General features: G+C 44.9%; 1 protein-coding gene across 2 annotated transcripts in view; it reads left to right on the forward strand.

The window, feature by feature from the left end:
• Positions 1 to 1,177: 1,177 nt before the first annotated feature.
• Positions 1,178 to 17,744, forward strand: part of NPLOC4 (NPL4 homolog, ubiquitin recognition factor) — a 53,199-nt gene continuing 36,632 nt past the window's right edge. The window contains exons 1-3 of one of the 2 annotated variants that reach the window (XM_015098918.3): positions 1,178 to 1,366; positions 5,054 to 5,134; positions 11,040 to 11,152. In XM_015098918.3, the coding sequence (XP_014954404.1) occupies positions 1,352 to 1,366; positions 5,054 to 5,134; positions 11,040 to 11,152 (209 nt within the window). In that variant the 5' untranslated portion in view covers positions 1,178 to 1,351. The remainder of the gene's footprint in view (positions 1,367 to 5,053; positions 5,135 to 11,039; positions 11,153 to 17,744) is intronic. The other variant, XM_042256750.2, reaches the window with a different exon arrangement.

The raw sequence follows: 17,744 nt of genomic DNA on the forward strand, positions 1-17,744 counted from the left end.
GCTCCATCGCAGCCCTGTTCCAATATTGGGTAGCCTTTGGATGAAAGCGTAGTTACCACCACTGTTATGGGCTTAACTGTGTCCCCCTCCAAATTTCTATGTTGAAGTCCAAACCCCAGGGCCTTAGAATGAGACTTTGAAGGTAAGGCCTTTAAAGAGGTAATTAACTTAAAAAATCAGGCCATTAAGGCGGGCCTTCCTCTAATGTCCTTATAAGAAAAGCAAACTGGGACAAAGAGAGACTCCAGGGATGCACTTAATACAGAGGGAAGACACAGGACGAGGACGGCCATCTGCAAGCCAAGGAGGGTGGCCGCAGAAGAAACCAAGCCTGATTTCCGACTTCTGACCTCCAGAACTGTGAGAAAATAAGTTTAAGCCACTCAGTGTGTGGTATTTTGTCATGGCAGCCCCAGAAATATAACTACTAGTATAACTTTAAAACATTAATGTAATACCTTCACAGTCACACAATGGAGATTAAAAGGTAAGCGGTGTAGAGTAGAATAGCATGTCTGTCAATGCTTGGACGTGACCACACTAGGAGACATCACCACCAGGACACAGTTTTGTCCTTCTGTGTAAGGGATACAGTCAGTATGAGAAGCAAAAAGAGGCCATCCTGTACAAGAAGAGCAGGACAGGGTGAGAAAGCAGGATGCGTGTCAGCAGGATAAAAACCACAAACCTTGCCCCTTGATAGGAGCAACCCTATCAACTCTTCTGCCAATGTCTGTCCCGCCTCCAGCCCCCTCATGGCCACCGTGTTCTGCCCTCTGAACTAAATAAGCCTCAGTCTCCCCAAGGGTCTCCCTGATTCTCCACCTGCACGATTCTCCATTCAGTTTCTAGAAGAATCCTACAATGTTACACAGAGCATACGTCCTCCACTCTCACTTCCCCAGACTTCCCTAACACACTTAGAACAGAATTTCCGTGTGACCAGCAAGGCGCCCAATTCGAGCCCACCGATCTCTGTCGGTGGATGAGATGCGCTCTGATGGGTCCATCTGGGCTGCAGCGCAGCGTCTCTCCACCGCGTGGTCAGCTGGGGGCGCCCCTCCACGCAGAGCCCAGCGCGGGGCCGCCCTGCGCAGGCGCAGGCCGTTGGTGGGGCCGGAACCTGATTGCGGGGCCGGAACCTGGTTGCGCGGCCGCGCGGCCGGGGGAGCGCGTCGGGTGAGGCACAGGACGTCGCGGCGGTGGCGGCCGGGCGGCGAAGCTGGAGCGGCGGTGGCGGCGGCGGCGGGAGGCCGGGGCCGGGGCTGAGGCCGGGGTCGGGGCTGCGAGGCCCGTGGGGCGGCAGGCGGCGGCAGCCCGGGGCTCGAGCCCGGACACGGGAGCGGCCACCATGGCCGAGAGCATCGTGAGTGGGGCGGCCGGGCGGGAGGGCGCCGGGATGAGGCAGCATATTTGCCGGCGCGGCCTGCGGAGAGGCGCAGCGGCCCGCCCTCCTCCTCCTGGGCCGGCCAGCCGACTGGGCTCCCGACCTCCTCTCAGCACCTCCCGTCCCCGGATGGAGTGGGAGGCCGGGCGGTCTGAGGGTGTGGGCTGTGCCGGCCGCTCTGTTCCTGGTCGCGGGGTCTCGCCAGGCGCGCCTAGAAGAGGGGCTCCTGGTTGCCGGGGGCTACGACCCCTCCTCGCCTCCTATCCGTCTTTCCTGCCTCCTGCCGTCGCCCCAGTGACTGCCTTGTCACAGGTCACTAAAAGAGCATTTTCTACAAATGGGGGCCCCTCTCCCCGCTAGAGGAAGCTGCGAAGAAGGGAGACGGTGGACTGGCGGATGGCAAGGAGACCTTGACAGCTACCTGTCTGTAAAGGGATGTTAAAAGATCTCATTTTGTACCCAAAGTTAGATATTAACACACGTGCCCTTAAAGTTGTTTTTTTTTTTTTAAGTGAAAATCAGAAAAAAACTGGCCATCCCTTAACTTGAGAAAAGTTCCTCTCAGAAGTCAGTGTAGCCGGAAAAAACTCAACAGACCAGCTGGACAGAAGAATTTTTTGGTTAACTTTAAGGACCACTTGGAATTTCCTGGGGGAAGCAAAGACAGTTTGGGGTGACAAGTCATGTTCAGAACTTGGCCTTGGGAGGGCCTCGAACAGTTTTGCCAGGTGTTGGGAATAGCACGCATTCTCTCTGGATGGTCAGGTCTGCAGGAACCTCCAGCTCTGGGACTTTCAGACTTTTCCTCTAGTGAGTCCTAACTCTGCTCTCTATTCAGGGGCCCTGGCTCCTTCTCCGTGTTTCCCAGCCTAGAGATGAGCAGAGGGAATAAATGGCCCAAGAGAAATGAGCAACTAACTCGTTTTAAAATAAGACTTCTCACCAATTGTTGGTAACTCATCCTAGAAATAGGTTAAGAGTTAGCACTCAAATATGCTTCCAAACTTTCTCTTTACTGTAGTATTTTTAACTGAATTGAAATACCTGTGGATAAGTGAGTTTCAGAGAAAGCCACTTTTGTATCTATGTATAAGGCAAAGCTCTAGTTGATAGCATGGATCTCTTGCTGAATTTCTCACATTGTGAGGAATTGAAACAGATCATTCTGAAATTTATTTCAAAAGTTTGTTTACTTATTTAGAAGAAGTCTTCTAAAAATTTTTGTGGAAAAAATTGATTTTTATCTCACTAATTCTTTGACTCCCCCAAGAAGTATTCTGGGCTCACTTTCTCATAATTAGGGAGACCTAGGTTACCAAGAAGTTAATGTGTCTCTGTTGCCTGGTTTGTCTTTTCTTGTGTATTTTACTTTATAGCCTGTGTCGAAGGCCAGGCCATAACTTCCCTCAGTATAAGTTATGTTTGTCTTTCCGAGTTAAATACTGGGCTTAGCTTGGAAACCTCAACTTCTGTATCTTGTTGTAAACAAACAAGTAGAATAACTTCATAAGCTTTGGAACTCTCTAGAAACATGTAATCCTGACCTTTAACTCCTCAAGTAGAGTGTCACGCTCTTGGTCCTATGTGAACATTCAAAGCCACAGTCACTACATCTCTCAAAGAGAAGCAGGGCACTTGACTGCTTAACCTGCCTCAGTATTGGAGACAGATTGCAGAAACAAATAAGTGGGAGGTTACCTCATGTCCAGGCTGTGTATTAAAACATTTTTCTAGATCTTGAATCTAGAGTATACTAGAAATCAAAAGTCAAAAGACTTTTTGTTTGTGGTACACACAGATGAGTGAGAAAGTTAAACCTGTTATTGAGAAGCAAAAATAAAGAAAATAGACTCTTAACAATTGGGATTTCATAAGGACTATTCAAAACAAAATCTTAAAATTGAATACAACATGGGGGGAAAACCTTTTCAGTTAAGCAAAAGTTATTCAATCCCTGGGTCAGGAAGATCCCCTGGAGTAGGAAATGGCAACCCGCTCCAGTATTCTTGCCTGAAAAATTCCATAAATAGGACCCTGGCGGGTTACAGTTCATGGGGTTGCAGAGTCGGACACAACTGAATACACACACACACACAATTTACTAGAAAATGAGAAAGGACTTCCCTGGCAGTCCAGTAGTGGAGACAGGACTCCTTGCTTCCCCTGTAGGGGTAGGGGTTTGATGCCTGGTTGGGAAAGTTCTGCATGCTGAGAGGTATGGCCGAAAAAACCAAAACAGGGAAAGACAGAGGCAAGCTATTTTTTAGGAAATGTAGGAATAATTTAGGAAAATCTAAATTATTATTATTTAAAGAATATTTGTTTATTTGGCTGCACAGAATCTTAGTTGTGGCATGTGGGATCTAGTCCTCAGACCAGGGATCGAACGCCAGCACCCTACATTGGGACCCAGCGTCTTGGCCACTGAACCACCAGGGAAGTCCGTACATTAGTCTTAATTTGATAAAATCGACCAGATCGAAAGCCATTGTGGCATTTTGCCCTATATCAATGAAAGCCTTTCGAAAACAATTGCTTATGACATTTCTCATCTGTATAGTGTTGTTTTGAATACAATACACAGTGCAGTGTTGCTGAGATGAAGAACATGAGTACTTTCTGGCACGTTCTGTTCGTGGCCCCTCCCATCCCTCAGGTGGTTGGAACATCTCTGTCTTGCTATTGGCAGGGCGTGCCTTTTCATGCTCCCCATTGAGGCAAGACCTCGGATGGCTGGCCTGGACATAGCAGCTCACTTTCACTGGGCTTCTGTCAGGGTGAAAATCAAATCTAGAAAGTGCTGCTCTGTCTAGCTGTCTTCCAGACCTGACAACCATTTCATGGCTAGCCATGAAAATATTTAAAACCCTGACAAATTTTACCATGGTATTAAAATCTTACTTGTCTTCTTTTTATTGAAAGTAAATAACAAATTAGATTTCCTGCAGTCCTTTAATGTTTTTAGGTTTGTTTTTTTTTTCTATTTTGGCCTCATGGCTTGCGGGGATCTTGGTTTCTAAGCAAGGATTAAACCTGTGCCCTTGGCTTTCACTGCGGGTCCTAACCCTCGATAGTCTGCTAAGGAGTTCCATATTGAATTCTGCGATCTTTTAAAAGTAGTCTGTATGGGTCTGGGAACAAAGTTTTTTTTAAACAACTCAATTGTTCATGATTCTTTTTTTTTTTTTTCCTGCTGATTAAAAAAAAATTTGGGTTAACATGAGAAAAATGTTGATCTTTCAGATATATTCTTTATAAATAATGGTTAAAAGTTGAGGTTATAGGAATTCCCTGGTGGTCCAGAGGTTGGGACTTTGCATTTTCACTGCAGGGTGTGGGTTCAAGCCCTGGTTGGGGAATTAAAATTCCACAAGCCATGTAGCATGGCCAAATAAATTTTTTAAAAATTGAAGCTGTATTTTTCTGAGTGAAATGATACGAGTTGACTATTAGGGCAGCCCTCTTAGGATGTCCTTCCCTGTGCTGATGACTCTCAGACCTCTGCTTCATCTTCTAGAAACATTGGGTTACAATATGCAAGAGGAAAGGCGAAGTTTGACTCTTAAGTTTCAGTGACTCATGCCAAGAGACTGCAAATGTTAGTTTCAGTAATAGGTCAGGACCTTCCAAGTCTGCACAGTAACCACCTTGTTTCATTTACTGTAGATAATACGTGTCCAGTCCCCAGATGGGGTGAAGCGGATCACGGCAACAAAGAGAGAAACAGCTGCAACATTTTTGAAAAAGGTACCTGTGGCTTGGGTATTGACCTTTCTTCATCCTCCACTGTTGTTCCCTTCCTAGTCTGTACCTTTTCTCTTTCCCTCATTTTCTTGATTCCTCCCCACTCCCAAGTTTAGTCTCTTGCTTTGGTTTTCGCTGTCCTGATTGGTGGGACTGATACAGGATCAGATGTGTCGCAGCTGACCACTGCTTACCGTCGCAGGACCGAGGGCCCAAAGGTCAGTGTAAAAGGATTTCCCAGGAGGAATATTTGTGAGTGAAAAATCAGAGAGTGAAGAACTTGAATCATTCTTTAGCAAAGGGGAGTTATTAACATGTATAGAACGATCCCACTTTCTTCTTAAAAACTTAGGTAAAGCGCCATATACAAATCTGTGATGTGAGAATGTGGTTTAAAGAGCATAAGCCAGACCTAAAAGGGGTAGCTCCAGAAGAGGATGCCAAAGGAAGGAGAGTGGCTTTTGCTTGATGCTTCATTCTAGAGGTCGGCAAAGCATGGTTCATGGCTGGCCGCCTGTTTTCATTGGAACACAGCCGCACTCTTTGGCTTATGTACTGTCTGGCTGCTTTTGAGCTCCAGGGGCAGAGCTGAGTAGTTGTGACAGATTGTATGGCCTGAAAGCTGAAAATATTTACTGCCTGGCTCTTTACAGAGAAAATTTGCCAACCTCTACTTTATACATTCTTTATTATTTGAATTTGTTGTAGATAACTATTAACTTTTAATTAAAATCACTTTTCATAAGGAAAAAAAAAAAAAGGTCACAGACTGTTAAAGCCAGAGGAAATTTTCAGTGTCAGGTAGTCTGATCTTTTTGTTTTCACAAAGATGGAAATTGAAGTCCAGGGAATAAGGAGATTTGCTGAGGATTACACTGTGATCTGTTAAGGAAGTCATAGCACTTACCTGAGAAGTTTGGTCTCTGAAAAGTAGTTTTTATTCTGATCCCAACAGTGCTGCTTAAGTGACCATATTTACAAAAAAAAAGAAGAATGACCCAGATGCAATAGACAGCAGAAAAGAGAATCTCTGTGTCTTTAAGGACTTTTTAATATCCTGCGTGTGTGCTTACTTGCTCAGTCATATCCAGCTGTTTGTGACCCCATGGACTGTAGCCTGCCATGGAGTTTTCCAGGCAAGAATAATGGAGTGGGTTGCCTTTTCCTACTGTTTTAATATTTTACTCTTTGCTTTTTTGGTAGCAGCTGACCATTGTCAGCTCACTCCTGGTGATGGTGCTGGGATACCCTAAAAGCTTGAGTTCTTGAGAGATCGTCTGAGACAGAGATGAAGCATTAAGTAGCTATTGCTTGGACAGTTATGGGGATAAACGTGAGATTAAGAAGACTGCCTACAGTTGTTCTTTACTTTTCCGAGTCTTTGTTATATGAAAATTTCTTATATCTCTAGTAACCATGTAGAAATATGATTTTGTTTTTAACTTGAGGTTTTTGTGCTTGGCATCAAATATAGAGTTGTTGGACAGGTTAAATTCAAATGATTTAAGAGAAACCTAAAAATACAGGATTATTCTGACTTTTATTTGCCTCAGAAGTATCCTGAAATCCTAGTGCTCCCTCTGGGTATTTACTTGTTGCCTTGCATAGGGAATATAGACACAATAGCTGTCACTGGATGTGGGAGTCAGGGAGGTACAGTTTAGTGTTGACCTAATTTCTGAAGCCATTATCACCACAGTAGTCATTGCTTAGGAGAAATTTGCTGGGGAATACTCAAAAACAAACATTTATTATGCCGAGATGTTTCCCCTCAAGTGAAAATCCTTTCCTCTGATTATGCAGATGATATGGATTAATTATAAAAGCCTCGAACAATACAGGGAAGTGTAAAGAAGCAATAAGAATAACTCAAAATCTTACTAGCCAGAAGTAACTGTTACTGTAGCATGTCTTTATGTGTACACATGTGCAGGCATGTGTGCGCACACATTCCTGTGTATGCCTGTACATGTACTTTCACCAGAATAGGAGCGCACTATACTACTGCTCTATTTCAAATCTGAGGTTAAGGAGAAACATCTATGGATCACTAAAGAAAAAAATGGAGAAGGAATTGGCAACCTACTCTGATACTCTTGCCTGGAGAATCTTATCAGGAGCCTGGTGGGCTACAGTCTCTAGGGTTGCAAAGAGTTGGACATGACTGAAACAACTTAGTACAAAAAATGAAAAAAAAAAACTGGCCTGCCTGCATTTTAATTTATATGTAAAGTGCTTTTTAAAGACTGATTTGGAAATGATGTATTTTAGTCATGTATTATGCATTCGTAAAGAGGAAAATCCAACTGGAATTAATTGGATAGGCTCTCCTTGTGACCTCACATTCAGAGTCCAACCTTCCTGAATCATTTTTTGACTCAAGTGACCATGTTATGTCTTATTGAAGGGGTCACTGTCTGCCCTGTCAGGAAGATCAGTGAGCTAGCCACCAACGCCTGTGTTTCCGGTGCTGGTGCTTGGATGCTCTCCACCTTACCGACAAGGCTCAAGAACCAAGATCCCTGTTTCTTCCTTGATTGATCATTGAATGGATTGTTTGATGGCAGTGTTGAGGGGTGATGGTTGTTTAGCTGTCTGGGTGACAAGTTACACAAGTCCAGGCAGTGAGCCATATGTCAGTCCTCCTGCCCTGCAGGCAGAAGAAGTAAGATGCACCCATTCTAGAGAAATTCACATCTCACCTTGTGATCATTTGTAACCTTTTTTCACTTCACAGTAGGTTATGGACATGACTGTATGTCAACAAATGTAGATTTGTATCTTTTTTTCTTTAACTGTGATAAGAAAAATAACATAAAATTTGCCATGCAAACCATGTTTAAGTGTATAGTAGCATTAAGTACATTCATGGTGTTATACAGCCATCACCACCATCCATCTCCAGAATTTCTTCATCTTCCCACACTGAAACTCTGTTCCCATTAAACACAAACTTTTCTCCCCGCCTCCCTTTCAGCTCTGGTAACCACCCTGCGTTCTGTCTCTCTAGGTGTGTCATATGAGTGGACCCATACTGATTTTTGATAATTAATAATTTGGCTATGCATTTGTGCCCTGTAAGAGGGCTTTGAAATGGCCTTCCTGTCGCCTCACAAACTTGCCTGAAAAGTATGTTAACCACTGAACTTTGTTGGCTCCAACTTCCCATCCCCACACTTGATACCCTTGATCCTGATTTAATATGTGGCATTACGCTCTCTAAGGAGATTGGTTTTGTAAGTGTAATAAGACATCTTGCAATGAAAATCTCTCATAGACTCTTGAGTTACCGGATCCTTTGAGGCCACCTAATGCTTCTCCCTGAAGAATTCCTTCTCTGTGAATCACTAGACCGTGACCCCTCCAGGACAGGCTCTTCTGGCTGTCCTGCTTGGCAGCATCCTTCCTCATCTCCAGGATCCCAGGGTTTGCTTCTGCTGCTGTCACTTTGCTGAAAGGGCCCTCACTGAGTCACCCCAGATCCTACCTCTGTCCTTTTTGTTGGCTGCACCTCGTGGCTTCTGGGATCTTAGTTCCCCAGTGAGGGATCAGATGTGCACCCTCAGCCATGAAAACGCAGAATCCTGACTTCTGGGTTGTCAGGAAATTTCCCTCAGTCCTTTCTTAACCGACCTCTTAGCCTTTCTCTTTATAATATTATACATTTTTTTACCTGTGAATTAAAGTACCTGCTAAGAGATGCTTGAAAAATGTGAACAGTCAAAAAGACTGATGGTGAAGCAAATACCCAGGTCTGGGTTGGGGCAGTGCCAGCCTCCAGGAACCATCGGTCAGCCTTCCCACTTCTCAGCCTGTCACTCCTCTTCTGACCTGATGGGAGCTGCTTCCCCACTTTTCTGTGTTTTACCACCTCTATGCATTCCTAAACCCTAAATTTTAGTTTTGGCTGTTTTTGAACTTAAATCATGCCGTGTATTCTTTTTTTTTTATTTTCCATTATAAACATTTGTATTCATCTTACACAGTACCATGTTTCTGGTTTTATTACAGTAGTCACACATCAAGATTATCTCAGATTTGAAATGAAGTTTTTAAGCTTTTTTTCCTGGCTGTACTGCGTGGCATGTGGGATCTTAGTTCTTCTACTGGGGACTTGTGCCCTCTGCATTGGAAGGCAGAGTCTTAACCACTGGACTGACAGCAAAGTCCCAGTTTCTAAGATTTTAAGTGTGCTCTTGTAAGACTCTGCTAAGGTTTTTTTTTTTTTTGATGCTTGATGTCTTGTGTTTGATTTCTGTATCTTTAGATAAAGAATTCAGAGTTGGCAGAAGCAGTTATTTTCACAGGAGCACATATAGAACCTAGTATATATATTTCTGCATCTCCCCAAAGTGGGATTCAGCATGTGTGAAGTAATGTTGCTGGCTGTTGTATTTGAAAATACTGCTGCTCTTGGTCCTGATAGAAAGCACAGTTCTCAGTCATGTGGTCATAGGGATTTCCCTCTGCCCACAGGACTGCCCACATGATACCCTGCACCACTTCAGAGATTGCCTTACATCCCAGGGGTGCTATCCTAACTCACACAGGAACAATGTTCCTGGTGCAAGACTTCTTTCTTATTCTTGGCAATAGCTTGCAATGCTCTGTCTATAGAAAAACTATGGTTTTGCAGAACAGATAAAATGCCACAGTTTGTTAATTTCAGTTTATCGCTTTCAGAAAAAGGTCAAAGTCTTTAGTCTTGTCTGTTTCTGTGTCTTTGGCCACACTGCGCAGCATGCGGGATCTTAGGCCCTGACCAGGAATTGAACCCATGCCCTCTGTGTTGGGAGCATGGAATCTTAACCCCTGGACTGCCAAGAAAGTACCTGGTCCTGTTCCTGACCAGCACTGTTGCTCTCTCAGGATTCTCATGGTGATTCTGTGATGATTGCCTGTTGTGTGATTTGGAGTTCTTATCTTTGTGTGTCCTCTGCTTCTGAGTTTCTGTCTGGTGTTCAGCCTGAAGAACATCCTCTGGCATTTATAGTGGTGGAGGCTGTGGGCAACAGGTGCCCATGGGTCTTGTCAACTTGAGAATGTTTTCATTTTGCCCTTGTATTTGAAGGGTATTGTCTCCAGATGGAGAATTCTGAGTTGACAGATTTTTATTCCTGCCTCAGCACTTTAAAGATGTTGTTCCATTGTCTTCTGTTCTCCATTGATCTTTGGTTTTTAGCGGTGTGATGACAGTGTGCCCAGACATAGTTTTTTCTTTATTTATCCTATTTTGGTTTTGCTGAACTTCCTGGATTTGTTACTCGTATGTTTTTCATCAAATTTGAGGGTTTTGGCCATTCTTTCTTCAAATATTTTTCAGTTCTAGCCTTAGTCTCTTCTCTGGAGGATCATTTGCTATTGCTCCGGAGGTTCCCTAAGGCTCTGTTCATTCTTTCAAATCTCTATCTGTAGATTGTAATCTCTATTAACCCATCTTTAATTGACTTTTTTTTTTTTTTTTGTTTTTGTCATTTCCCTTCTGATGATAAGCCCATCCAGTGAATTTTCTATTTCAGTTGTAGAATTTCCATTTGATTATATTTTATAATTTCTGTTTCTCTGCCAAAATTCCCTGTCTCAGATGACGCTAAGAGTTGAGCTCCATGTCTTGGCCCCAGACTTGAGTTTCCTCATAAGAAAGCAAAATAACAAGAGGTATTTGTTTAACGAGGAGCAGTTTCTAAACTCACTAGGAATGTCTCATGTATATATGTGGTCAGAGTAGTGAGACTTAAATATTTTGGTATGTTATTTGCTGTGCTGTGTGACTTGTGAGGTTTTAGTTCCCCAACCCGGTATTGGACCCAGGTCCTTAACCCTGAAAGCTCAGAGTCCTAACCACTGGACCATCAGGGAATTCCCTTAAATATTTTATTAAATCTCTGTTGTTTGGGGCTTGTTTTAGGTCGCAAAGGAGTTTGGCTTCCAAAATAATGGCTTCTCAGTTTACATCAATAGAAACAAGACTGGAGAAATAACAGCGTCATCTAACAAATCCCTCAACCTGCTGAAGATCAAGTGAGTGCCCGAGGGGAGAAGATGGGGAGTGGGGAGGGCATGCTGGCACTAGTTACCCACCTGAAGTCACTAAGTTCTCCCATTTCCCTCTGCTGCTGTGATTACGGTCTTGAACGCGGACCAAAGTGCAGATGACCGTGCTCCTCGCCAGGTGTTTGGCAGCCATGCCGAATCTACAGTTACTGTCGAGCCGATCTGTTTGACTTGCAGAATTCAGGGATATGCGTCACAGAGGAGGAGTTATAGTGTGTGTGCAGCTGCACACTCAGCTGCCTCACTGCAGAGAAGGACCTTGAATGTAACTCTGTGTGTAGTTCTGCCTTGAGACCTGCTTGGTAGGTCTGTGTTGTATTTCTTGCTGGCAAGACCCCTGGAATGCCTTAGAATTGATGGGTAATGTCAGAAGAAGTTTCTTGAGTGCAGAGACCTCTTCTGTTTTTTTAGTTTTATGGGAGCACAACCACGTCCATTCATTTATGTTTTCATGCTGCAAGGGCAGGGCTGAGTGATTGTGACAGAGGCTGTCTGGTCTGCAAAGCCAAAAATATTTTACTGTCTGGCCCTTAATGGAAAAGCCTTGCTCACCCCTGTCTGAGCTGTGTGGGCACACCTGCTCATGGATTAGTGAGTAGAACCCTTCAGGTCTTCTGCTGTCCTTAGGTAGCGGGCAGGGAATTCTCCTATTTGCGGTACAGGTAGCCTGGCTGCTGTGACCACTGCTGAGGGTTGGGCTGAGCTTTGTTGGTACTTGGCTGTGTGCCTTTTACCAGTCAGAATAATAGGCCGTCTTGGCAATCTGTGTGGTCCATTTTAGATTCACAATTAGTATATCTTAGGGGGAAAAATGCAATTTTAACATGAATTTATTTGTTCTTCAACGGATACTTGTTTAGCACCTGCTCATTGCCTGCTGCTGTGATGATGTGAAGTCTTGTCTTGTGTATATTCATTTCCAGTCGTTGTGGGCCGACTTTCCTCCCAGCTTGCAAAGGGTTTCCACATCTTGAGAATCACTTCTTGTGGGTGTTACTTGGGTTTGGACTCACACCCACTACTCCTGGCTGTGTGCCTGAATAGTCATCCAGTCTCACTGGGCCCCTCCACCCTTGTCTGGTCCCTACACGGGACAAGCACTGTGGAAGTGGCAGCTATGTGTCTCAGAACTATTCTGACAGCTGGATGCCAGGAAAGGGGGGCTGCAGAATGAAGTACCCTTTAGGCAAAGCTGTCCACCTGCAGTGCGGTCACACTTGGAGGGCGTGTCTTTTCAGTGATAATTGTGATGCTTGCTGAGCAGCATGAGAACCACGTCCTGTCCCTGCTTGAGAGTTACCTGACCACGTCTGTAAGAGTCGGTCACCCAGAGTTCCTTGCGAGTCTCACTCCACTGCCTTTGTTGCCATTTTCACAGTTCAGTTGGCTGTTCTAATTCTCTTATTCATTTGTAGGTTCTTTTCTTCCCCCTCTGGCTGCTTTAAAGATCTTCTGTTGGTCTTGGGTCCTGTGGTTTCTGTTTGATCTGTCCAGGTGTGGACTTGATGGTTTGTTAGTTGCTATGTTACATCTACCTGATGTAAAATGTACTTTCTGTATCTGCAGGTGAGGTCTAGAGAATTCTTCCCCATTATCTCTTTAAATAATACCTCTCTTTCAGTCTCTCTATTATTTCAGTTGATTACATTTTTTACTTTTTCCTATTTGATTTCTTTCAGCCCTGGCTGTTAGCTCATATGCTCACAGGGGCTTCTTCCCGGCTCCTGCTCTGCTCTCACGCTGGCCCCCAGGCTTCCAGTGAAGACTCCTGGGTTCCTTGGGGTTCCGCCTTGGCCTGTCACACACCTGGTGCTTCCCTCTCAGGTCCTGAGGTGTCTGGAGTCTGTCTTGCCTGAGTGTATTTAGGGTTTGTGAGGATCCTGTTGCACTATTGCTGGTGTTGTCTAGCCTGTTGTAAGCAGGGGATTTGGGAAGAACTGCTGAGTCTGTGGCCCTTCTGCCCACTCTTGGAGGCCCTGGTTATTGCAGATAGCCTCTTATTGCTCATAATTCTTCATTCCATTTCCAGCTGACATTTCCTTCATAAGTATATATTCTTTGTCTTGAATCCCACACCTGAAATCTTTGGCTATCTAAATCTCTTGATTGTTTCCTGCCCTCTCTTGGTCCTGGTGGTTTGTTTCTCTTGTACATTTGGTGACCTTTTTTTGAGAGCTTATATTTGGCCAAACTTGGTCTTAGGGAGCCTGAAGGATCTGGGGTTGTTGGCTTTCCTACTGAAGGAAATGGCAACCCACTCCAGTATCCTTGCCTGGAAAATCTCGTGGACAGAGTAGCCTGGTGGGCTGCAGTCCATGGGGTCGCAGAGTCTTACTTACTGAGAAGCATTTGTTTCTATAAGCACAAGGGGGCGTTGTGGGCTCAGCACTCAAGTTAATTTCTGTCTTTGGTTTCCTGAACCAGGTAGCATCCCTGATTGTACCCTGGATGCTTGCAAGAGCAGGCCTTTGGTTTCAGACTCTCAGACAGTTTTGCCTACAGCGTAGTGGATGGAGGCAGATGGGATTTCTCCTTGGTCTGTTTTGTCAGCTGGTAGGTTTTTTCCAAACTGTTGAGACATTTTCAGACATCTGGCTCTGTGTGGCATTTTGGGCTCAGCAACTCGCTCTGGGCAGGCAGGCTCAAGGCCTCACCTCTGTCGCCCAGAAAACGACTATAAGCCAGCTTCAAGGTTCCCATCATGAGCTGGCTGTAGGTTCCCTTACTATTCTTATTTGAGCTGCTCTGGGTTTTTGGACCCTTGAGAGGTCCCTTCTTTAGAGCTCCACAATGCCTTTTAGAGTGTGTTTGTTAAAACTGATGGATAGTTGAGCCAAGTATCCTGAACCTGGAGGATGTTTAGGAATATCTCATTTGCTGTTAGACATAGACATCTTCAATTACAAGTTGGCAGTCTTATCACCCTAAATTGTGAGAGGAAAAAGAGGCCCAAGCAGACCCATTGAAGAGCTGCAGCCCAGCCTCCCCATCCTGGCTTAGGTGCCTGTTCTCTTGGTTGGTTGGTTGGAGGCTGCAGGCTGTGCTTCCAGTCTTGCTTTCTGCACGTGCCTCTTGTTGAGAGCAAGGAAATACTTAACCCAGTGGTGATGCTACAGCTTTTCCTCCCAGACGGGTTGGCTGATTGTCTCAGGACCTGCAGTGCTCCCAGGTGGGACTGTTCACTGGCCTCAGGCATGGTGGTAGGTGGGCAGTCAGGCTCTGCTGAAGTCTGCAGTGGGTCTGATGGGGAAAGGACGCTGTTCATATTGAAAATGATCAAAAACCAAATATTGCCCTTTGCAGTGTGAATCATGGCAGCCTTTGTAGAAAGCCTTTTCATACTGTTCATGGGGTTCTCAAGGCAAGAATACTGAAGTGGTTTGCCATTCCCTTCTCCAGTGGACCACGTTCTGTCAGACCTCTCCACCATAACCCGCCTGTCTTGGGTGGCCCCACAGGGCACGGCTTAGTTTCATTGAGTTAGACGAGGCTGTGGTCCTAGTTTGATTAGATTGACTAGTTTTCTGTGATTATGGTTTCAATGTGTCTGCGCTCTGATGCCCTCTTGCAACACCTACCGTCTTACTTGGGTTTCTCTTACCTTGGCCGTGGGGTATCTCTTCACGGCTGCTCCAGTTAAGCTCCTTGGCCGTGGGGATGTTCCTCTTGGCTGCCGCCCCTGACCTCGGGCGTGGGATAGCTCACGGAATGAAGCAGGGCAAAGGCTAATAGAATTTTGCCAAGAGAACACACTGGTCATAGCAACTACCCTCTTTCAGCAACACAAGAGAAGACTCTACAAGTGGACATCACCAGATGGTCAACACCAAAATCAGATTGATTATATTCTCTGCAGCCAAAGATGGAGAAGCTCTATACAGTCAGCAAAAACAAGACCGGAAGCTGACTATGGCTCAGATCATGAGCTCCTTATTACTAAATTCAGACTTAAATTGAAGAAAGTAGGGAAGACCATTAGACCATTCAGGTATGACCTAAATCAAGATTATACAGTGGAAGTGAGAAATAGATTTAAGGGACTAGATCTGATAGATAGAGTGCCTGATGAACTATGGACTGAGGTTCGTGACATTGTACAGGAGACAGGGATCAAGACCATCCCCATGAAAAAAAAAAAGACCATCCCCATGGAAAAGAAATGCAAAAAAGCAAAATGGCTGTCTGGGGAGGCCTTACAAATAGCTGTGAAAAGAAGAGAAGCAAAAAGCAAGGAGAAAGGGAAAGATATAAACATCTGAATGCAGAGTTCCAAAGAATAGCAAGAAGAGATAAGGAAGCCTTCCTCAGTGATCAATGCAAAGAGAAAGGGGAAAACAACAGAATGGGAAGACTAGAGATCTCTTCAAGAAAATTAGAGATACCAAGGGAACATTTCATGCAAAGATGGGCTCGATAAGGGACAGAAATGGTATGGACCTAACAGAAACAGAAGATATTAAGAAGAGGTGGCAAGAATATACAGAAGAACTGTACAAAAAAGATCTTCATGACCAAGATAATCACGATGGTATGATCACTCACCTGGAGCCAGACATCCTGGGATGTGAAGCCAAGTGGGCCTTAGAAAGCGTCACTACGAACAAAGCTAATGGAGGTGATGGAATTCCAGTTGAGCTGTTTCAAATCCTGAAAGATGATGCTGTGAAAGTGCTGCACTCAATATGCCAGCAAATTTGGAAAACTCAGCAGTGGCCACAGGACTGGAAAAGGTCAGTTTTCATTCTAATTCCAAAGAAAGGCAATGCCAAAGAATGCTCAAATTACCACACGGTTGCACTCATCTCACACTCTAGTAAAGTAATGCTCAAAATTCTCCAAGCTGGGCTTCAGCAAGACGTGAACCATGAACTTCCAGATGTTCAAGCTGGATTTAGAAAAGGCAGAGGAACCAGAGATCAAATTGCCAACATCTGCTGGATCATCAAAAAAGCAAGTGAGTTCCAGAAAACATCTATTTCTGCTTTATTGACTGTGCCAAAGCCTTTGACTATGTGGATCGCAATGAACTGTGGAAAATTCTGGAAGAGATGGGAATACCAGACCACCTGACCTGCCTCTTGAGAAAGCTATATACAGGTCAGGAAGCAACAGTTAGAACTGGACATGGAACAACAGACTGGTTCCAAATAGGAAAAGGAATACGGCAAGGCTGTATATTGTCACCCTGCTTATTTAACTTATATGCAGAGTACATCATGAGAAATGCTGGCCTGGAGGAAGCACAAGCTGGAATCAAGATTGCCAGGAGAAATATCAATAAGCTCAGATATGCAGATGATACCACCCTTATAGCAGAAAGTGAAGAGGAACTAAAAAGCCTCTTGATGAAAGTGAAAGAGGAGAGTGAAAAAGTTGGCTTAAAGCTCAACATTCAGAAAATGAAGATCATGGCATCTGGTCGCGTCACTTCATGGGAAATAGATGAGGAAACAGTGGAAACAGTGTCAGACTTTTATTTTGGGGGGCTCCAAAATCACTGCAGATAGTGACTGCAGCCATGAAATTAAAAGACGCTTACTCCTTGGAAGGAAAGTTATGACCAACCTAGATAGCATATTGAAAAGCAGAGACATTACTTTGCCAACAAAGGTCTGTCTAGTCAAGGCTATAGTTTTTCCAGTGGTCATGTATGGGTGCGCGAGTTGGACTGTGAAGAAGGCTGAGTGCCGAAGAATTGATGCTTTTGAACTGTGGTGTTGGAGAAGACCCTTGAGAGTCCCTTGGACTGCAAGGAGATCCAACCAGTCCATTCTAAAGGAGATCAGTCCTGGGTGTTCTTTGGAAGGAATGATGCTAAAGCTGAAATTCCAGTACTTTGGCCACCTCATGTGAAGAGTTGACTCATTGGAAAAGACCCTGATGCTGGGAGGGATTGGGGGCCGGAGGAAAGGGGGACGACAGAGGATGAGATGGCTGGATGGCATCACCGACTCAATGGGTGTGAGTTTGAGTGAACTCCGGGAGATGGTGATGGACAGGGAGGCCTGGCGTGCTGTGATTCATGGGGTCGCAAAGAGTTGGACACGACTGAGCCACTGAACTGAACTATTGTAGAAAGCAGTACATCAGCAGCTTTAAGAACAAATAAAACTCCTAAAGTCTAATGTACCTTCTCTGGGAAATCTGCCCTGCGGCCGGGAGACTGTGCCATCTCTTGGTGGCATGGTGGTGGCAGGTCTCTCAAGAGCCTTGCCTGTCATGCGGGAGCAGCAAAGTGTACTGTGGGGTGGTTTCACCGCAGAACATTGACTAGATGCAGACCATCTTTGGAGGGATTGTGTGGGAACAGCAAATGCAAAAAGTGTGTGTCTAATCATCTCAGGGTTGTACATTAGTGACATGCATGTTAGGGACACATGTGTGGATGTAGAGAGAAGTGAAAGGAAGATGCCCCAGGGAGGTAAATGAGGGAGCTAAAGAGAGGGCCATGGAAGGAATGAGGGGAAGTGGGCGCCAAGCACAGGAGGAAGACGAGGGTAGAGGCTGTGCTGCTCCAGTGTCTGCTGAGGTCATGCGTCTTCTGTGTGAAACTAGGTGT

Source organism: Ovis aries, chromosome 11, assembly GCF_016772045.2.
Source record: "Ovis aries strain OAR_USU_Benz2616 breed Rambouillet chromosome 11, ARS-UI_Ramb_v3.0, whole genome shotgun sequence".
Taxonomy (NCBI): Eukaryota; Metazoa; Chordata; class Mammalia; order Artiodactyla; family Bovidae; genus Ovis; species Ovis aries.